A 23282-nucleotide genomic window follows, 5' to 3' on the forward strand; every position below is an offset into this window, starting at 1 on the left:
TATGCAGTAATTTCAGAGTATACATGATGTCAGAGATTCAAACCAAAATAAGGAAAGCATTTCTAACAGCCAGATGCATTAATGAGTGAAACAAAGCATAAAGAAAAAAGGTAGTTTTATCTTCTTCAAATGAGGGTAGGATGCCTTTCTATATATACGAAGTATATATATGCCTACTACTTAGACAAAAAGTAAAGAGAGCCTAGGAAAATTTAATTAGAAATATATGAAGAAGTCAGTCTAAATGATCTTAAGACATAACAGCCTGAGAGCATTATAAATAAAAATGTAAAATACTGGTAATATTAATGGTTTAACTACAAACTGGTTAAGTGTTACTCACATGTGAAATTCAAATGAAGAAAATATTTTTCCTGGATTTTCCTGAATGTCCCGGTCCCTAACTGAAAGTACCTGTACACTTCCCTCACTTGGAAAGGATAAACTTTTTAAAGAATGTAATTCCTTCAGGTTTTCTGAAAATCAGCAGCCAAACACAGAAGAAGTAATTTATCTAATTATTTCTAAGGGAAAGCTACAATATAAACTAAATCTCCACAGAACACAATGAGGTGTAAGAGAACTTTAAAACTGCGGGAAAATAAGCCTCATTAGACATAGTGCTCATGGAGCTGTGTATTTCAGTCACTTACAATTTCAGCTGATCCACTCTCCAATGGAAACTCTACTGTATTGACTTTCCCCTGAAACTGCGGGATCTCAATATCTTCTTCACTGGGGCTTTTAATTTTCACTATTATTCTGCCAACAAGATCAAGTCCAGTGTGGTTGTTGTATTCATCCTGTGAGTAAAAAAGAAATTAGTTTGGGACTGAACTAAATAATCCATTTCTGCACTGCCCTGGTTTTATATGGCAAGGCGCTAGCAGTCTCTGCAGAGGCAGCCTCTGTGAGGAGAGGCTGGACATGGCCAGTGCTCCAACTGAGCACTGAGCCAAAATGGTGTTTCTTTATATTTAAGAATGGGCAGAAATGCACAGGCAGGTGGGAATGGGAAAAAAAAAAAAAAAGAGAAAACAGCAGAGGGTGAGAGAAGGAACAGCAGGAGGAGCAGAAATTCCCCTGCAGCTCACAGGGAAATTACACTGGAGCAGGTACTTCCCTGTAGCCAATGAAGGACCGCGGTGGAGCAGAGACCTGCATGGAAGCCCATGGAGGACCCCATGCTAAACCAGGCTGGTAATTCCTGGACTGCAGCCTGTAGCAAGGGCTCACAGTGGAGCAGTTCATGAAGGACCGTGGCCCACAATGGGACCCACACTAGAACAGGGAAACTGAAGAAAAAGCAAGGGCAGGAAAGAGCTGAGGAGCTGTTACAGGTTGACTGTGGCCCCCATTCTCCATCCCCCTGCACTGCTTGGGGGAGGGCACAGGAATCTGGAACAAAGCTGAGCCTAGGAAGGGTGGGGCAGTAGGTGTTGCTTTAGATTTTTGGTCTTTGTTTCTTATTACACAAATCTTTTTTAACTGGAAATTAAATTAAATTACTTTTCCACAAGCTGAGTCTGCTTTGCTATTGTGGTAGCTGGTAAGTGATTTCATTTTATCCCTGTGAACACTCAAAGTTCAAGAAACATTATTTTTGGTAATACAAGATTTCTAAGAGAAACTATTTTATTCCTATCTGGGAATAAAAATCATGGAGAGAAACATCTGCTGTACACGTAAGTGTTTTCCCACTAGAATCTATTCTTGAAACACTTTTTTTGTGTGGCAACAAGACGTGGATTTCAACTGAGATGCCTGACAGCAAGGACCAAACATTTCAGTTTTGGTCATCCATATGTAAATCTAAGAAGATGGATCTGTCATATGCTGAAAAATCACTGATTAACATCTTTTTTAATGACGTGAACCTGCAAAGAAACAGTAGCAATGCCTTACAGCAAAAGTCAACATCGTTTCAGCAGTCTTCTACATTTCCTTAATTAGGATTTTGTATGGAAGTATAGTTACCATTAAATGGAGGTATAAATCCTTGACCAGTGTACGGCTGGTAAGAGCTCGAACATTGGAAACTGCTGGAGTAGCTGGTAAAGAATCAGGTAACAAGCGTACAGGGTCATTAGGTACAACTTCAATTATAATCTAGCAGAAAAAGAAGGAAAAATGAAACAAAACAAAATAAAATAAAGACTGATACAATTAACTACAAAACACCTGCACACCTGGATTGCTCAAAAACCACTAAAACAAATGTATGTGAAATTTGTGGACAGAACTGAAATAAATGAGCACAACCATAAAGCAGTTCTGCTAGGTTGCAAATTATGCACCTCTGTTATACCATCAAATTTTTGGTTACAGAAGTTAGGGAAAACATATTTGGTAATCAACAGTTTGAAATCAGTAACTATCAAAAATAAAAATACAATATTTTTCAAAACTTGTGAGTGAAAGTATTTCCATTCTGAACCTAAAAAGTATCCTAACACTTCACCCAGATGATTCTGTATTACGTGTTCTTGGCTACTTGCAATTAATTATAGATACAAACCTGTTCACTGTTAAGCATATTTGTCTTATCCATTGCAAAGGTAAACTGGATCATGTAAGTGCCCACCCTCTCCGGAACCATTTTATCCCTAAAAAAACCAAAAATAAAACCCAAGCAAACATGAGACAATATTATAGTCAAAAGTATGTATGTAAGTACACAAGCAATTCAAACTCTGAGTAGTCCTCCAGACTAGTCAGAAAGCCCCACTAAGGCATAATACTTCTCTTTCAGAAAGAAGGCCATCAAACGTCCTCGAGAATTAGAGTAAGGCTTTTGGAAGCTTGATAAGGGAAGTCTCCTGCAAGAGTTTCTCTTCTAGATGACAGGAAGTTTGTCATGGCCCTATTCAGAAACGTGCAAGTCTACACCATTTAATTCCCTATTCAGAATTTTCATATAGCTACCAGAACAAAACATAGACATGTCTAGATTTGGAACAACAACCATTTCTCTCCAAATTTAATAAAATTTTCATAAAATCAGAGTATCTAATTCCCTCCTTAGTCAGATTGTACAAAGTTGTGTAATTTGGAGCACTGGTCAAGGCTGAGTATAGTGAGAAAGAAACAGAATTTTCCTTCTAACTTACAGCATTCCAAAGTGTAGACCACTGGCAAAAAACCCCTACCACCAAAATGTGAAGAAAAGCCCAGACACCTGAGGTTCTGCTGCTATAATTTCACCCAGCAAGGAAGGCGACATGGCATCCAGAGGACCTCTGCAGTATTCAGCAAGGGCTAGCAGTGACTTAAAAGTGCTTACAAACTTTTGAAGAGATGTAAACAGCCAAGATGCAGGTATTTCTCCAAACATGACACGTGGCATTCTCAAACTGATTAATGATTCTTGCATTCAACATACAGCAGTTTAACTGTTTTGTCAACATTAAGCAATTTATTTCTTCTGATTTTGTTTGGGAAGTAGTAATATGTAAGATTCCCTGGAACGCTTAGCTTGGAAAATATGAAATCCAAAGCTTTAATATTTCTAGAACAGACCATGACTTTTCCTTTTTTAGATTTCACAAACAGAAGTAACAATTCTTTTCCACATTTTATTTAGCTTAAGACTGACAGTAGCATCTGCCTTGTCATGATACATTAAAACACTAATTAGTAAATAATCAGCTAAGGATCTCATGGCTGGACAGACACAGGCTTTAGAAAAAGAAGAAATTACACAATTGCTATGGAAGTTGTTTAAGACTGCGTAATGGCATCTGTGTTACTGACTGGCAATAAACAGATGAAAACCATCTGACAGTGTGCCAAGAACAGGAAAACTTGAAATAAAGTCACTTGATAGACAGTGATGCCACAGACACTGGCAGCAACATGTAAAATGTACTTTTCTACAAGGGCTGCTAATGGGCAGTGTCTACTCTCCTTTCAAATTTGTCAATAAGGCTGGGAGTTTTATTTCTGGACATTTGTGGACAACTAGTGAACTACAGGCACCTATGTCAAGAAAAGCCCACTCCCAGGAGGCAAAAGCTTAAATCAATAGCCAATACCATAACCACTTAGCTAATCCCATAGATTGTCTACTAGAAATAGATGTAGAAAGAATGTGGCAGTCAGGTACCAGTTTATGATGAGCTCTAGTTCTGCCACCTTTCATTTAAGACACTATTTCTGAATAAGTAGCCCAAGGAATGATTACTAACAGGACCAAGACCATGTGGCTCAGGATTGATGCACGGCTAGAGAAGGTAACAAAAACAAGTTAAATCTGCCTTGTCCAGCCTGCAATTCTACAGTAGTTAAAGCAATACTGAAAAGAATTAAAGGAAGTTACCATCTAAGTTACAAGCTGATGATTTAGTTCCCTCATTGCTAGCATATCTCAAAATGTATTCTAATATATTATCTTAGACTCCTTTCTTCTCTACTCTCAGATTATGCAAATGTCAAAAGTATCTAGGAAAGAATTCAATCTTCATCTCAATGCATTTTGGTAGTATCTTTCACCTCTTCTGTATCACACTAATTCTGTGATGGACCGTTATTATCAAAACATAAAACTCTTCTATTTCAAACTATGTATTCTGTATAGTAAGTTCCGTGAGTAATTATAGAATAAATGCTGTTATACCTGAAGTAGAAGAAGCCATCTTCCTTGTCATCTTTCACCTTACTACAGCTAAACGTTGTAACCTGTAAAGATGCAAAAAATTTAATGCAATGTACTGAAAGTCCTTAACTTGCAATATGCTACCAAGTCTTAATGATTTGCAGTACTGATAGCCCACAGTGAATCAATGAGACTGCCTGTATTTTAGACACTAATTTCATGTTCTTAATTCTCACAGTCTTTTCTTTGCAAAATTCAACGTGGCTACTTCTAATACTCCCCCTGCTGTGAGTTAGCTTCTGCAGAACAGCAACATTTTTGTCATTATTGTAGTACTGATGCTTGACCAATCTGACAACTTGTAACAGGACAAACACTGATAAACATGTAGGGTTGATCTGCAATATTTGCTACTTAAAATCTAGAAGAGGACACAGATCTAAGTCAAATTAAAGACAGGTTCTACTATATTTGTCCCAAGCTGGTATTTTCATACCCATTTTGAAAATGCATTTTGATGACTTACATCAACTGGTGTCCTAACCCGGCCGCTCTGAGCTTCCCACATTTTCATTGAAATTCGTGCTGGATTAATATTTTTAATGATGGTGTTATCTTCAGAAAGAACACTAACCATAAAATCTGTAGGACAAAAAACACGTTTTGAAGATTATTTTTATTCAGAATTAAGCAGCTCAAACTTCATTATTTCTGTGTCTCCCTCATACTTAAGAGAAAAAAAAACTTAAAAAACAAGCATTTTAAAAAGAGCCAAAACCACTAAGAATTTCAAATCACGTATGAAAAACCTCTCCTTATCCCTGTAATTAGACCAGGTAACAATCCTTAGGAAAAACCAAACACCTACTTTATGACAGCTTTAAAAAAAATCCTAGAATTTCAAGTCTGCCTTTCTCAAATTATCATTCTAATCAAAATAGCACACCAGGCTGCTTCTTGCTTTCAGGAATGAGTACCAGTAGCAGTTAAGTAGGTGATTCCTTCCTTCAAGGACAGAAGATTCAAATCCCCCTTTCCTTCACAAGTGCTTTATTTCTTACAGACTAGGATCACACAGCTGTATCTGTTAGAAGTAGGCTACAGGGAGACATTTCATTCTGTTGACTGGTTTTGCAATCTACCTGCCATTTTATATCCCAGTATGATAAATTTCACTTTTCCTGTAGGTCCCATAGAAAGTGCAGTGATCTGAAAGAAATGGAATCCAAACTAGAACAAAGCTACCCTTCTTCTAGTTCAAAATGTGAACAAAGCAAATGGATTTCATGCATGTAAATGAACTTGCACTCTTCGTGCAGGACTGAATTTTGCACTTTAGGGAAGGACAGTGATTTGATGAGCATGAAAAGTTCAGGCATGACTGCCTCCAAGATTACAGTGCCTGCCCTTGGGTATACCTGAGATCAACAGTAAATCAAATAATTAGGATGTTATTTTATTTATTTAATAATATGAGGTGGTTAATACAGAATTTATTATGAAATAATTTAATGTCACATATACTATATATATTGTCCTGAAGAAGCTGTTTAATTCTCTTTCTTAACTAAAAACCTGGTTGATTTACACTACACATTACATTTGAAAAATGTCTGCTTGACAGGGAGGTTGGAGGTGGATAATTTTACAGGTCCCTTCCAACCCAAACCACTCTGTCATTTTATGATTCCTCCAGGAAAAACTAAAATACCTTGTGAATTTAATCAAGGTCATAACACTGTATGGAGTGTTTTAAAAAACAAAAACCTCTTGCCATAAAAATGTTGGCTGATCAAGTTATGACAGCCAAGCAACAAACTCTTTTGTGAAAGAATACAGCAGAAGAAAAGAATATTTTTTGTTGTCCTCCTGCTGATTACTTTTGGTTTGTCTTGGCTCACAGCTGGCCTAGAATTTCATAGCTACTTCCTTTGCTACTATTCCAGAGAAAGAGATGAGGGAAAACATACATGAACTAGCTCAGATCATATTTTAGTAAGACAGAAAAGAGATTATGTAGTTTTACCATTTATAGATGGATAAAAGGAGCAATTTGGAATAAATAAGAGGTCTTTTGAAATGCTTTCCAAAGATGACCTACATATCTCTTCTGTCCAAGTGTTACATCTCAGACACAGCTATTACAAAGAACAGAGAAAACAGACCAGAAAAACAAAACGAAAAAAAAATACAGTAGGCAAACTACCAAAATAGTTTTCCACAGGTTTTCAAATCTCTTGAGTGATTGGTTTCCACCAAAAATTCATATACTTACCAGGAAAAGTACCTCCTGCTGGAAAAGAAGGACTTTTGTCATATTTAACATTTAGGCAGATAGGTTTCTCAGGATCAGGCAGGACATTTATTGTGATTACAAGACAATCTAATATGGCCTTGTTGTATGAGGCTTTAATCTGTAAAATGTGCTCTCCCCTGCAATATACAGAAATCATTAAAATGGATGTAAAATCTATTCTGAAAAGACAATTTTCAACTGGCTTCAAGTCTGACTAATGTACATGAAAATGTGCTAAACAATATCTAGTAATGTAGTAGTAAAGAGAAGAAAAAAAGGAACTGTGAATGCAATGTTAGGTAAGTACAGTCACAAGTTATTCTTAAGATATTAATTTCTTAATTTTGTGTTAATATTTCATTATTTTGATCACGTTTCATTGCCTGTAAGATACTAGCAACTACAGCCTCAAGCAGGAGAAGACAGTAAAGCAGAAAGCAGTCAAAATGGTGAGGAGCATTCCATTTTGATAAGTTTCCAAAGAGTGAATCCAAGTACCATTCACATATAGCAAAGTACACTGGAAGTATATAATGTCTTCAATGCTATCAAATAACTAATTTTCTTTACAGTATTAAAAACTTAAATTTCAAGTTTTTTCCAAAATTACCATTTTTTAAAAAAATATAACTGGGAATATAATATTTAACGGCACAGAAGCTGTGCTTCCCAGCCAGTTTTGATTATGCTGTAAATAGTATGATGTCACACCCGTTTCTAACCTCCAGCAGTAAATTGATAACTAATATTCATCGTCCTTCCACCAAGTCACAGACATTATAAATACACTGAGCAGCATCAACAGCATTTAAAACAATGCTGTTTTAAATTTCCAAATGCAAGAGTACTATGAGTCAAATCCTCCGTATTTAAATGCAAAGAACAAGCACCTATTGCTAGTTTCAAATAAGCTAAAGTCAACCCAGTCTTGCTCTGAAAACTCAGGGATACAAGGAGTGGGTTGCAGAACTGTGAATATGAGGAAGATACAAAAATTATGAATTTGAAAAGCCATATGGGACCTAAGTGTATAAGGGAAGCTATACATGAAGTGAGCATGAAGAAGCACAAGATGAAGAAGCAGGAGCCACAGGACACATATCTGCTGGAAATGAGACCTGAGCAGTTGAATTGCAAATAGGAAAAATGAAATACATCTACTCAAAATTCCTTTGGACACTCTTCCCAATCCTTTAAAACAATGTCTAGCACAATAAAACAAGATTCAGAAAATTACAGCAGCAGCTTCTCAGTAGATCAAAAGAAGCAGCTACTGAGTTTTATTTAGTTAAGCACTTAGATTTTTAGAACTTACTATCTGGCCATCCACCTGCATATGAATAGTAAATCTTAGCTCTAGATTAATACTTGGTAGTACTTTATGAAATCCATCCGGTTTTCACTACTTACCTGGGTGCGTGAATACTAAAAACTCCCAGGTTAGCCCTACCAGTGTCATCTGTTTTATGTTGCTGGTTTGAAGGAACAAGCTGTCAAAAAAAACCCACAAAAACCTTTCAATTATACAAAAATAGTCTTAGGATAAAATGTTTATCTTATTTGCCTCCATACTGCCTGTTAATTTGAGCTGTAGCTAAAATTTGTACTGTAATTTAGGGAAAGATATACTGTTATTAAGACAATATTAAGGAAATGGGTTCAAATTCTCTACCAGATTTTAAAAGCAATCACTTCATCTCAACTAGGCTATTTTTCTTCACTAACATGTTCAAATATTTTATAAATGTTATTTTTTAAATTGCTACTGATGCTATCATATAATCCATAGCAGACGTTAATCTGAGTGTATTTTCAGATCCAAAAGCTTTCTACAAACTATTTAGTGCTTGTTACAGTGTTCCTCCAGTTCTTACTCAGTTTTGGATCTGTAAGATAAAGAAGTACAGGGAACGCATGCTGCAACTGCATAGTATCAGGCTTTGAGACTCAGAGGGTGGAATCTGAAATATAGAGAACGTCTTATTTGAGAATTTCCATTCCCAAAATCTTCTCATTTCTTCTGGGAGACTGTGCATACAACCTATTAGAAATGCCAAGGCAGAGCATGCTGTAATAAACACTTTTATAACAATGTTCAACCTTGGCTTTCAGAGCACTTTCTCCTGGACACATCCCACTCAGCCAAAGAACATGTGGACTCTAAGACATGCTGCTGGTGCTCCCTGGAAGAATGTAAAAAAATCGGAGAAGACACAGCATGCCACCACAACGTCTCTTTTACCAGGCAGCACAATCATGCAGTGCTACTGCCAAGGCTGTGTCTTCTCTCAAGAATAAAATAAATAGAACCCAGAGTGAGCTTCAGCTTACACCATAAAGACAGTAGTTGGTGCAAAGAAAAAAAAAAACCCAAACTGTGAGGCAGGCTTCTGTGGCAAGAGAGCAAAAAAAGACAGAAAAACATGTTCAGGATATCAAGAAATCTACTTCAAAAGATCCAATTAAAAGAAGTAATAATAGCATAGTTAAATTGGGCAAAAGCTAAGGTTGTGGCACAGCTTTGGAGAAGTGAGCAAAAGAAGGTTCTCGGCTGTTGTTTATTCTGAGAAAACTGAGGAATGCAAATGCACAGCAAGCAGGAACAAAAAGGGAACAGGAGCCACCCTGAATGAAAAAATGTTATGTCCAGAGGTGGACGAATATATACTGTGTTGATAATATATATATTCAATATAACAGTCTCTGTACTGACAGGTAGGAATGTTTGACAGCTTAACTTTCCTTTTTTGTTCAAACACAGGAATAAATTTTCAATGAATGGAGTATTCTGTCAAAGTCCTTCCTTTGTACAGACTAATGTGAAAACCATCTGATACTCATACCTCACTTATGGAACAGACAGTAACCACTTATATCTGGGCTAGATTTGCATCCTCATTGTTTTAGTATCATTTATTCTGCTTTTCACAGGATAATAAAGTAGGGCCCAAACCTGCTGACCAGCTTTACATACAGACCAGTAAGTCATACATTCAGGAATCAAAATCAAAGAACCACTGGATAATAATTATTTGGTTGCTAGTTGAGACTGTACCATTGTCATTACTATCATTCAGTAAATTACCTCTGATAACATGGGGGATGTGGTGGCGTGATGTGCATGCAAAATTTGGAAAAAGGTTCTGCAGAGTATCTGGAATGTATTCGAATTGTACTCAGATCCTGTCCTATCCAAATTTTGTTATATTTGTGGATTTTGTTCTGGGACCAGTTTATGATATTTGTTGCCACAGTTCTTATACTAGATTAGTTTTTTTTTTTGTGATCTTACAGTATTTTATTAACATTTCCAAAAATGTCCTGAAAATTAACATACCATAGACATGACAACAAAACTTGTGTTAAACAAAGTTTACCTAATAAGGCCAAGGCTTACCTTTAAGTTGTTACTCTTTGTAAGGTTGATTTTGACATTAGGTTCAGGAGTTGGATTTCCCCACTGATCACACAACTGAACAGTAAGAGGCCTCTGCAATTCTCTACCATTAATCACTGCAACAGGCTGGAAGAGACACAAATACATGATACTCAAATGAAGATAATCAATTGTACATGTCTTGGACATTCACAGCAGTTCAGGAATCCCCAGAGCAACAGTGTCCACCTTTCCCATACTATTTGTCTCCCAGAACAGCTAGACCATGATTGAATGGTATGCAGGAATGTATTTCTAGAGTTTGTTTATATTCTCTTTTTAGAATAAAATGCACTACTTGAATTAAACGACATGGGTTACTCAGGGTGATGTGACTAAAAGGAAGGACATGATTATGAAGGGCCTTATCAATGTTCTTGTTGTAGGAAGAGCTATGGTCTAAAAATTTTATTTTCTGATATACTTGAACAGCTGCCTAGAGAACAAAAATAGTTATGAGACTTCCTGAACCTTTTGTTTAATTTTCTTCAGTAACCTCCTTCTCCGTTTTCCCAAAACACCAATCTTGATTCCTGTCCTCTATTCAGACAAATTTCTTTTTTCTGCTTTCAACTTTCTATTCGGATTTCTGCAAGAAGTTAAGCACTGTTCTTTGAATAGCCAAAGTAAACACTGAAAAATAATTTTGAAAACCTAAGGCAAATAGATGTACAGCACCAAAAATCTCCAGCCATTTCCATTAAGTCTTAGAGACAATGAAGTACAAGTGTTTACTTTCTGACAGTAAACACTCGTAAACTGAAGTAAATATGGGACTGCCATCCTACATCCTGAACATCAAAAAACCCCAGTAAGAGACAGAGAGATGAGCTGCCAGCCATTACTACCACTAAGGATTGTATTTTTGGAAAACAGCAGTGAAAGATGGGTGTCAGGATCAGCCCAGAGTAAAATTACTGCACCAGAGAAAAGTTACACTATCTGTAGAAAGGCAAACGGGGCAGAAAAAAGTTTACAGTACTTAAGGTTGTAAACGTACACATATGAGTTAGATTACTCCAAAACAAGTTTACTTTTAAAAGTCTAATGTAGATAGCTATTGCATTAAAAATTGAATTAAAATACCTGACTACAGACCATGATGCTTTTTTTTCAAAGCAAAATTGTTCAACTTACCTTTTCTAACTCTGGCCAATCCACTAGCTGCAATTTAGCTGGGGATCCTGCTACCAAATTCACTCTGATAAAGTCAGAAAACTCACGCCAAGCAAAGCACAATTCTTTGCTTCCAAGTAAACAGGGTTTGTATCGAATACCTTTTACTTTCATTGTCTGAGTACTTTCCTATTGAGAAACAAAGAAGATTTTATCGAGAACAAATAAAGCAAAGTAAAACTTATTAGTATTTTTTCAATACAGCATTTATGCTATAAATACTGTTTGGTATTTTTACTGTGAGACAGTGGACTAAAAATTAAACTACAAGTTCAATTCCTTCTTTTAAATTTAAATGAACTTCATGAGTAAGAAGTGACACATTTCAAACTCAAGAATTTTTCAGAAACCCGTTTTTCAGGTTATATCCAGTATATTTTAAAAGGTATAGATACTAGTTCATTCTATAAGGTTTTTCAAAAGATCTTAAAATCAACTGTACCAACATAAAAAACCACAGAAGACTAAAAGCAAGATAGAAGAAAACATATAGAACCTAGAAACAAAGCAAACCTGACTCAAGCACAGAGTGAACTGGCCTCCACATTTTATAGCTGCAGCAGTGATAAGGTTTTTAACAGATGCAGCTGTGCTCCTTAGAACAAGATCATACAATTTTAATGCTTTAAGCAACCAACTAGCATGTAATTTGACTACCTTTCCACATTTTTGGTTCAGTTCTGTGTAACAGAATTAAGACAATTACCACACAAATGCCACAAAGGAATAAACTATATGACATCTTATAAATACCTGCCAAGTTATTTTCAAATTTGATTTATCAAGTCCAGGCCCAGAAACTCCTAGGGAATTTACACATGCAGATGTCACTGTCTGAACCTGATTTCCAAACTGATCTGTAATCATTACATCTGTTAAAAAAGATGATGATGATTAAAATGATTATTAGGATGATCACATCAGCAGCTGCTTTAACGAAACATTATACAACATATGGAATATAAACATACACAACATAGAGACACACTATAGAAAAAATTCAAATAACTATCACTACATGACAGGCTGAGGTTGGAGGGTATTTCTGGATGTTACCTGGTTCAAAACCCCTGCTCAAGTTGGCGACCTTGAGCCAGCTGCAGACAGGCAGCTGCTGAGTATTTCTAAGGGGGGAGACTCCACAAATTCTGGGCAATCTGTACCAGTGCTCAGTCACCCTCACAGTGAAAAAGTGCTTCCTGATGTTCAGGGGGAACAGCCCATGTTTCGCTTGGCGCCCACTGTCTCTATCTACTGTCTCTGAACACCAAGGAAAAGCCCGGCTCCAACTTTTTTACACTCTCTTCAGGTTTTTATACACATTGATAAGAACACCCAGTCTTGTGGGTATAAACCAAATGTATCTATTTAGTTATATCCCATATTTGTGCTTCCCACTTCTTTGAATAAAAAGATTATTTCTTACCAAAAATTAAAAGGAAAATATATCTTAAAATTGAAAGCTTTTTTCAATCTCTTTTTTTTCTATCTCTTTTTGTTCTATGTGCTTTCTTTATTCACACCCAAGCTTTTAATGTTCCAATACTGAAACAATTTTTAATTTCTCACTATGTCATGTGGCAACTGCATACAGAAACCAAAGAATGAGAAGGCTGATCCCTAACATGCCTTCCTCTGAAGTCCATGCCTTAGCAACAGTCTGAATGCTGTTAAGCCTTTGAGATTTCAGAATACATGAACTAAACAAAAAATTATGAACTATTTTAACTAAGCATGATGAATGTCCTGATGTACAAAGTAAGAGGCAAATTTTACCAGAGAGTAACTCCAGAAATGTAAAATGGCAATTCAGAAGTCTGAACATCTTTCTGTGAATGAGAATGTAAACCTGTTTTTTATATTAAAGTAGTTGAAGGTAATTTACTCTTGATGACATCTATGTATATATATCAGTCTTAACAAACTGCCAAGAAATATATCTTAAAGGAAAATGAAGAATATGCAAACAACTTACCAATTTCACTCTGCAGTTCTTCACCCATCTGCAGTGTGTTTGAGCCTTTTAGTTTACATTTAATGTGTTTGGGTTCATCAGGAACTGGTCTGAGTACATGAAAATTTACTTATTTCTCTCATAAAGGTAAATATAACATCACAGCAGGCATGATAAATATATTTAACAATCTTAATGCTTTGTCATGCAGTGTACTTTATTTTCCTACTGTAAATTTGTGAAATGCCTAATTGCTGCAAATTTACCCCTGGCATCAGAGTGCTGTGAATTAATTAATTAAAACCTATTAAAATCACATGAAATACACTGAAGTAATTTAGAATGAGATTCCTCTTAATAAACTTTATAAGATACAAGTCTTAAACTCACTAAGAGCAATAAACAGGTAATTTTAAAGTTCAATTTACAGCCTGTCAGTTTTGACTGAGAAACCAGCTAAGAACTAACTTTGTAGGGATATTTCTTTCTCTTCAGTCACCTTATTCTGTGAGCTAATGTTTACTTCAACTTTAGGAAAAAATCAATAGTCTTCTTCAGTGTATGTATATTTACACAAGTGATTATAGGGCTGGATGCAAGTCAGTAATCACAATGGAGTCTTTCACATAGATAATGTTCGCACATGTAATAAATTTACACAAACTCTTCCCATTTCCCAAGCTGACATTCTCCTGCTAATTTGCCAACCACTTTCATTATTTCAGCTAAAGACTTTTGTTTTATCCCAAAGTAATGAGATCTATAATGCTATGCCAATAACATGGTTAATAAAGAAATATACCAAATGAACAAACCTGACTGTGAATGCACTTTCCAAAGAAACGTGCTCATCAAGGTAAGTAATTAGACAGTAACGTGCGTCTTTTACTGAAGTTGGTACTTTTACATCAGGTAATAATCCCTGCATCAACAGCTCTCTGTCAATTTTAGGTGTCCAGTTGACCTAAAATTAAAATTTTATAAATTAATCAAAAGCTGAATTATAAATGACTAGCTACATAATGCATCTTGAAGCCATTCTAAATATGCTGATGTAATATACAGGCAATAGCAGCTTTCAGTGGAAAGCCTGGACATTTCCCAGCAGTAACCAATGCTATCTGCTGAAATACAGTCAATTACTTGAAAAAAAACACAAGCAGATCAAAACATACATTAGGTTTCCCTCACTGAATTTGAGTTAGAAGAGATACAAGTGTCATATATTTGGTGAATCTCTATGTTTGTTTTAGACTCCACATAAGTACACACATAAGACAGGGGGATAAGATAGGCAAGCAAGCCTTCATGGGGAACATGCCTATTTAAAGTTTCTAAATGTTGGGAAGGCCCTGGATCTGAGGAATTATACCTATGTGATATTTATTTAATGCATTTAGGAGAAGCACTGGAAATACTAACCTGCTTTTCATAATATTACCCTGAAGCATTACTTGACATTTAATTAATAAAAATATTTTAAAGAATAATTAAAAGGAGAGTTAAGTTTCCAAGTTTATTAATACAGTTTTGAGGAATATTATGTAGTAGTCTGACATTTATGGATTGGGTATCAGCTTTGTGTTTCTCCCCCATATTATGCTGCTGTTTACTCAAAAGTACTTGCCTTGATTTTTTCTGCAGCAGCTGCAGTTATGGGTATTTCCCTTTCTGCTTCATCATACATCTGAAATATAAGTTTATTCATGACTTGGCCAGCAACACAAGTGATTTCATCCTGATGTTTAATCTGAAGAGCTTTTTGTCCATTCATACTTAAGACCTGTAGTCTTGCAACATGACTGCTAGGAAGAAGTTTTATAATCTTTTCCACTGGTGGCACATCTTTGCAATTCTATTCATGGGTAAAAAAAGAAAAAAGACATATAATTAAGATATTAAATTTAGATATGCATACACATATTAATAACACCATAATAGCCTATGACTCTACTCAGAATTACCAGGTATGACCATGTCCAAACATGAAATCAACTTGACTTGTCAAAAGTAAATCAAAAAGATATGCCAATATACTTGCAACTTTTAACAGATACTAGAATTGATGCTAGCTGTTTAGATTTTTTTCTGTTCCAAAAGTAGTAGGTTATAAAATTTACAAAATACTTCTTAAGTGCAATCCTAAGTATCCTTTCATATAATTCACCTTGCCATACTAGTATTTATTCACACTTTTTTCCAGAGTAAAACATACATGGGTCTTCTTTTCTCCAGCAGTGTGACTCTCCTGACTGACAGAGAATTAGAATGTTCAACAGCATTTAAAAAATTCATACTTCATGAGCTTTGAAACTGAAATGCTACAAAAAACTATTGATTGCCATACCTATTCTTACACTAAAATGTTTATGCAATGAGGGCAGTTTGTGAAAACAATCCAGGAATTAAAAAGGGGAAGAAAATCCCAGAAAACACACATATTTCTGAAACACCTCAAGGATTTAACAAATAGAGTTGGAAGTGAAGAAAAAAATGGAAAAAACTCTTTGCCTTTTTATGATTTTCTAGTGATAAAAAAGCATAGTCACCTGATAATGAGGTTTATGATACGTAAACCACTAACTTTGGTGGAGCTAAGCTTATTCATAAAAAATGCTGGGAAGACAGGATTAACTTTTCAATCTTTTGTTAATGCAAATATTCCAACCAATACTTACAAGTACTTCAAACCTTGCTTTCAATATCTGGTCTTTCTTGATATTCTGTACATGTATAACTGGACCAGTTAAAATGTTTGTTCCTCCATTACTGCAGTCCACAGAATACACAGGAAGGTCTGAAGCACCTAAAAACTATTGAAAATGTAAGATTAAACATCAAGTTTCTTTTACACAACTACCATGATTATTTCAGAAATGATTATTTGCAAAGTCCAAATATATATATATAACTATTTAAAGAAAAAAATAATATATTTCAGTTTTCCAACAACTGCAAGATAGTTAGAAATACATCTGTATTTTTCAGCAGGCAATAAGAGATGTGTGGGAGAAAGGAGTAAGTTATAGAAATGAATTATACTATCTATTCACTTGCTTTAATAACATACAATAATTAGACTCTTCTGCCATTATGCAATAAATTCAATTAACTTGTGAAGTAATTTACTAAACATCACACATTAAAGGAATTTAAACATCACATTCAATATGCCATCATATCACTGCAGACCCAGTCTACAGGAAGAGCATGTACCCATATGAAGTGCAAATGGAATGCAGCCTATTTTGCGGTGGGAAAACACTTTTATATATCCTTGGTGGATTTCACCAGAATTGGGAAAGTCACTTTCTTGAGTCCAAAAAAGAAGGCCAAAAGGGGAAGTTTTTTTACCTCCTAAAATCAGAGCAAGATACGCATTCCCTTCTGAGCTTATACTGGTGCTTATGATAACTTCTAATATTATTATTAGGCACTAGACTTGAATTTTCAACTTATAAATACCAAAAGTAAGCTTTCTGAAGTTATTTTCCTGAATAAATTTTAACGTTGTATATGATAAATATGGTCTAAAATGCCTTAAAATTGAACCTACACATCCTCACGTAATTTTCTCTTTCTTTTCTAAGGTCATGTTCCACTGATTCTAAAACTTACTGAATGGCTCATAATAGATAAGAGGTAAGAGAGTCACAGTTATGGCTAGCAAGCTGTAGAAACTTGAAAAGCATTGCTAAAGATATTAAATTCTATGTAGATTCCAACACAGATTCTTCTTCCAGCCCTTTAAAAAGCAAGAATAAAAATCCTTATGGCATAGTATGAAATGCAGTTTACCTTACAATGAACAATCAACTCTGGCTGTGCTGTTATATTTCCTGATTCATCCAGTACTTCAACCTGAAAGGGAAAAGCTGTACCATTTTCAATCTTTAGAATTTCGGAATCTGGTTTTACTTTCAATTGACGAGGAGGGCCTGTAAAAAATGCAAAATTGCAGAACAATAGTTACATTCTGGATAACTTGTGCGACACTAAATTTAAGTTTTTGCTATCTCAGAGATTTTAAAGCCAAGCTACCAAGGTATTTGTGGTAACAAACCATTTCAAACACTTCAGGTATATATATTGGTTTGTACTGGAAAGTTCTAGACTTTCTGTCCTTCAACACATACCATTTTCCAACCTTTTGAATTATTTTAGTAGAGAAACCTTAGAGAAACATGATGAAATTCAGAATATACAAGTTGCAAACACATGATATAATTTTGTTTACATGCTATATGGATTCACATTCATCAAAAAAGAAACTTTGAGCTTTCTTGTGACATGATAAGCCCAGAAATATTAATGTTGAGGTATCCAATTAATTACCAAAGCTATCACAGCTACAATCTGCATGCAAAGAAATGCAAAAGAAAATTTTGTTGTCATTACTTAGATAATAAAGTGAAGCTATTCAGATAAGTCTATCTCCTGGAATGCATAATTATTTTATCAGTTTTTAAAAAGAGAAGGAAGTAATAGATTACTATTAAAAGACAGGTTCTGAAGGAATAAAGATGGTAATTTTTCAGAAGCATCCTTTATGCATGACTTATTAAATCTTCTATTTCAAACTCATTGGTTGAAGAATGAGATTGAAATAGCTTTTATTATTCCTTCCTCAAAAACCAAGCTTACAAAGCCAAGGATATAACTCAAGTGAGAGGAAAGAGGCAGTGAAGTACCTCTACATTGTCAAAAGCAAAATGAAGGATGAAGGTAAGTAACAGTCCAAGGTAAATAACAGCAACACACAACACAGTCTGCCTCAAGTCCTATCATTTCACTCTTTTCTACATAAACCCTTAACTCCTCAAAGGATAAAGAATAATGGACTAAACTGTGCATTGTTGTCTTACAAAGTAGAAGACAGTATCTCTACAAAATGAGATGGGCAAGCCTGAAGTTTGGTAATCTGGGAGGCCAAAACTTAGCTTTTATACTATACTTTATATCCCAAATCCAGAAAAACTCGGGTAACAAGGGACAATAAGATCTCATGTAAGGGACTCCTCTCATGTAAGGGAATCAAGACGTCCAGAAAACATAAAATTCTGGTAAGGGCAGTGTCCCTACAGACCTCTATCTTCCTGCCTTGCATTATGATAAATTCACGTAACATAAAAATTTCCGACACAATTCAATTACCAAAGCATCCCCCTTTGCTCAGTTAAGAAACTGAATGAGCACTTATTCATTCTGCAGGGAGAACAGGTCAATACTGATTAGTACAGGTTAAAAGTCTTAATGCTAAAGAAAACAAGAAGATTTCAGTGGTACTAGATTAGAAAAAGTTTAATTTAGGTAATTTAAAGTAATTTTAAAACTTTAATTTAAGTAGTTTAAAGTAATTAAAAGGCAAAAATGTGTCTCAAATAAGCAGACCTATTCCAGCCCCTAGAATAGTAGATAAGATTGTACTGTGAGTACAATGATACTCCTGCCAAGAATGAGATGCTCTTGGCTTTATTTCCTTTCCAGTCATCACCTGAATCCTTTTTTATGCCTCACTAAATATTTTACTTTCCTGGGAGAAGCTTTCCTTAATAGTGTCAGAATAAAATTTAACAGAATTTCATAAAATATTTTAAGGATACTTACCGGGCTGCAATCTTATTTTAATGATTTGTGTATCTTCTTTCAAACCAGGAAGAGTAATCTTCAGATTAAAGGTCTAATAAAAAGAATACTTTAATTATTACCTTAAATTAAACCATGTATTAGTTTCACATAATCATGTCAATTTATATATATGTTAATTTCAGAAGTCCCTAGAAATTGTCTTGCAGTGCTATAAAAAATAAAGATTTTTTTCCCCCTGTACTGAAACCTCTTTTCCATGTTATTATAATCAGAGATGTTCAGTTCAGGATTTATATGTTAAATTACACGATTCTGAAACTACAAAAAGAAGCAGTCATAACTTTTCATTTCCTGCTCAGAGGCTGTGTTAATGAGGAAAAATAGAGCAGTTAAAAAAAAAAAAAGTAGTTTTAAAATAAGGGTCTGCAAATTCTGTGTTTGTTATTCCTTAGCAAGGCACCACTATCACTGTCCAACTATCTTTAAGGATGTAAGAAAAATAACTGCTGTAAACTGCATCACTAAAACAAATTTTCAAATTAAAATTAGATAATGAAAAATAATATTAAGAATATTTTTTTTAATTATTATGGTACAATATTATTTCTATACTGCAAGCTCTCTAAAGGATTCTAGGTCTTGCCCCTCACCAAATTTATCTCTTGCTAAAGTCTGGCACATTTGCTCCTACACACTTTATTTCTCATAATCCACTCCATTTTATGTCATTGTTCTTGCCCTTCACCTTAGATTCTGAACTTTGCCTACAAAATTTACTACACTGAACACCCTTTAATTTTCAATAATCAAGTATATATACTCTTTCTCCTCTTCATACATCTTTCCACCAACAACATTATTTGCTATTTTCTAAGCAACAATATCAACAGTAAAATGGGATACCTCATCTCCTAGCTTTGTCTTTAATATACTAGACTATCAGACTAAATGAAAGGATGGAGACCTGGCTAAAATACTGTGTAAATATGCCTTATAAATAGTTTTTAAAATATTTTAAAAATATTTAAATCTACATTCATCAAAAGCATTAATATCTGTTTTATGAAAAAGTATTTTTAATATGGAATGTACATTTTGGGTTTTACAGTGAAGTAGAAGCTTGACAAGGTGCTGGGAATCCATCAGCAACAGGTTGGCTTCAGGTAACAAAAGTGTGTAAGTGGATAGCATAACTGTGTAAGTGCAACAAGAAGAGTGGAAACACTTAAAGAGGCTTGAGCAGACACCCTGCATATTAGGTGTTACTATTCATCATCTGAACTAAGAATGGAAGATTTCATCTTCTTTAGCTCCCTATCATCTTTCAGTGCGAAGTCATCAGGATGATTTGGCTTAAATCAATCTCAGCACTAATTCAAACTAAGACAGTTGATTTGGCTGGTACTACCCAGTGTTGCTGGGTACACTCTACCACAAATCCACGCATTGCTCAACCCTTCTAGCTCCAGTCCCATCAGCTGTGAAAAGAGTGCAGGTATGGGAAATACAAATTGTTCCAAGTAGAGCTCTAAGAGATAATTTTAAAATATCCCAAGAAATATCTGTAGTCATTAGTGTAGACCAAACTTAAGCTAAAACTATGTGACAATTCATTTTACACAAAAATTATTTTCTCTCTGTCCTTTTTTTAAAATATGCTACTTCAAGTTTAAATTTATTAGCCTACCTTGCCCTGGCAACTATTTACACAGCCTTTAGCAGTAACTCCCTTAATGACACACTTTGTTGCCACAGGTATGTCTTCATGCTTCAGTGTTAATCCACTGGAAAAATATATAGAAAACATAAAAGAAGCAGTTTAAAAACAAAAACAATGTTTTAATATACAAGATACTTTCAGACATTCTTATGGAAATAAAAGGAAAAATATCAGTTAATTTATGTGAGAAATTCCCAGAATATCATTCAGATAAACCTTTAAGTATTATTATATTTTGTCATACAAAGAAAGGGCAAAAAAAAAAAGATGGCTGAATTACCTAGCTTCCAGAATTGGTCTAATGCGATTTGTCAAGCGTGTTGCATGACCAAATTCATCCTGCAATTCCAAAGGAATACTAAAAGGTACTCCAATTCGAAAAGGAAGCTCCAAGAGACCCACCAAAAATTTCTCTGGTTTGCCCTCTAAGAGAAAAGAACAATACATTTTTAGAAAGAATTATGTGTGCTCTTTGGCTTTTTCTTGATTAAGGCTGCAATTAAGTCAAGAGGTTTTCAGACACAAAGTAAACAGGCTGTTCAGAATACTGTTATAACCAAAGTTATGCTAATGTTCTTCTTTTAATTTATACCAAAATAAAAACAATGGTTAAAATATAACAGTGGGAGACTACAGTACAAGAAAAATAACAGGATAGTCAAAATTCCCAAAGTATTCAAAACACCAATACAGCACCTGAAAGTGAAAAAGTTCTGTGTGGACAGCTTTTCCTAAATATTCAATTGCTTTAATTCTGGTAAAGTAAATCATTCATGCAACAGAACATTTTTGTTCTACAACTGTCTCAAATTTGAGAAATAAAGATATATAATGATGAGTATTAGAAAAAGAAACGTGAGTGTATCTTTCCTGTGAAACCTGGCCCCACTACACTTCCTCCAATTAGGCACTAGCAAACAAGACCAAACAGTGGTAACAAGTGGAGTGTCTATCAACTGAAGCATGTAAATCAAGAATCATATTTTGTGGAAACAAAATGTCTTGACCAAGTGACCTTTGAAAAAAGAAGCAATGCATGCTGAGCTACATGGTAAATTAATATCCTACCAAAAAATTTCAAACTCAAATTAACAACTATCTATATAACCTAGGGGTGTCCATTATCAGGGAGCTTCCTTTGCACAAGAGACGACAGATACCTTCTATTGGCCAAAATTAGTTACTGGTTATAACAAGAGAAAGACCTCAACCTTACAGCGTCTACAACTTACAGTGTTGTCTACAACCTTACAGTGTCTACAGTGAGTAACTGCCAAAAGAACATGTCTGAACTAAAAACACAAACCTTGTAGATTGACTTAGGAAGCTCAGTTTTAACCAGCATTTATGGTGATTTTTTAGCTTGTCAAGAACAACTATAAACACTCAGTGACAACCTTCTGTTAGAGAAATAGAGTAATTTGTTTCTCAGTCCAGCGCTGTAATTAACATACCAGCTTTACAACTTTCACAAAAGTTGTAGAGTTTTGTTTATCTCTGCAAAACACTATTAGCTAAATCAGTCTTTCAAAGTTTCATTCCTTTCCATTGAGATTTGTTCATTTCAGTTGTTATAGCTGAAGGAATCTTTAACTGAATGCTGCCATACTGGGGGAAGCCACACTACTATTGGAAAATAATAAGATTCTCTTTTCACTTTGATAAAGAGATAAAAGAAGAGGAAAGGTTCATTTTTGTTCAGAGAGCAAGTGGTTTTTTTCCTCTTCTTTACTTGCAAGTTCACAGAAATATCTTGAGCCTTCCATGGCATTTTTTCAGACATATGTTTAGATAACTACTCTTTTCAAGTAATGCCAAACTTTTTTTCCCTTTACTGTCATACAAGAACACCTCTTTATACTCTGCCAATACATAGAAACTTTTAGAAAAATATGCTACATACAAAGAACTGTTTTCTGCCTCAAGAATTTGCATTCAAAGTCTCTCTTCTGTGCAAGAAATAGAAAACATTGACTTTTCCCCCCCTTTGATCTTCTGAAAACAGATGTTAGCTGCACCTCCCAAAATTGTGACAAAAACAACCATTTTGATATTAAATGCAAAGAAATTAGCTTTTTTTTCTTTCCCTCTTCCTGTACCTCTTGTAGATAAAGTCCACAGAATGGCTGAGGTCAGAAGGGTTTTCTGGAGGTCATCTTATCCAATGCCCCTGGCTCAAATGGGACCACCTAGAGTCAGCTGCCCAGGAACATCTTTAGACAACTTTTGATATCACCAAGAAAGGAAACTCCACAACTTCTTGGGCAACTTGTGCCACTACTGTGCCACCTCTATAGTGAAAAACCCATTTCCTAATGTTTGGAGAGAACTTCCTGTGTTTCAGTGTGTGCCCATTGGCTCTGGTCCTGTCACTGAGCACTACTGGAAAAAGCCTGGCTCCACCTTCTTTACACTCCCTTCAGTTATTTATAGACATTGGTAAGACCCCCACGAGTCATCTTCAGGCAAAGCAGTCACTGCTCCCCCAGACTTTTTTCAGGTAAGAGATCATGGAAT

At 35.1% G+C, this 23282-nt stretch overlaps 1 protein-coding gene across 1 annotated transcript in view; it reads right to left on the bottom strand.

The window, feature by feature from the left end:
• The window catches only part of SMCHD1 (structural maintenance of chromosomes flexible hinge domain containing 1), a 56912-nt gene that overhangs the window by 13594 nt on the left and 20036 nt on the right, over positions 1-23282 (bottom strand). Inside the window, exons 19-36 of the mRNA XM_005418274.3 lie at positions 21046-21190; positions 20733-20829; positions 19064-19136; positions 17255-17394; positions 16135-16269; positions 15084-15311; positions 14272-14420; positions 13478-13566; positions 12256-12374; positions 11464-11631; positions 10288-10413; positions 8301-8380; positions 6870-7027; positions 5121-5236; positions 4616-4677; positions 2519-2606; positions 1978-2109; positions 654-803 (exon numbers count right to left, since the gene is read on the bottom strand). Of these exons, the coding sequence (XP_005418331.1) occupies positions 654-803; positions 1978-2109; positions 2519-2606; positions 4616-4677; positions 5121-5236; positions 6870-7027; positions 8301-8380; positions 10288-10413; positions 11464-11631; positions 12256-12374; positions 13478-13566; positions 14272-14420; positions 15084-15311; positions 16135-16269; positions 17255-17394; positions 19064-19136; positions 20733-20829; positions 21046-21190 (2255 nt within the window). The remainder of the gene's footprint in view (positions 1-653; positions 804-1977; positions 2110-2518; positions 2607-4615; positions 4678-5120; positions 5237-6869; positions 7028-8300; positions 8381-10287; positions 10414-11463; positions 11632-12255; positions 12375-13477; positions 13567-14271; positions 14421-15083; positions 15312-16134; positions 16270-17254; positions 17395-19063; positions 19137-20732; positions 20830-21045; positions 21191-23282) is intronic.

Source organism: Geospiza fortis, unplaced genomic scaffold, assembly GCF_000277835.1.
Source record: "Geospiza fortis unplaced genomic scaffold, GeoFor_1.0 scaffold53, whole genome shotgun sequence".
Taxonomy (NCBI): Eukaryota; Metazoa; Chordata; class Aves; order Passeriformes; family Thraupidae; genus Geospiza; species Geospiza fortis.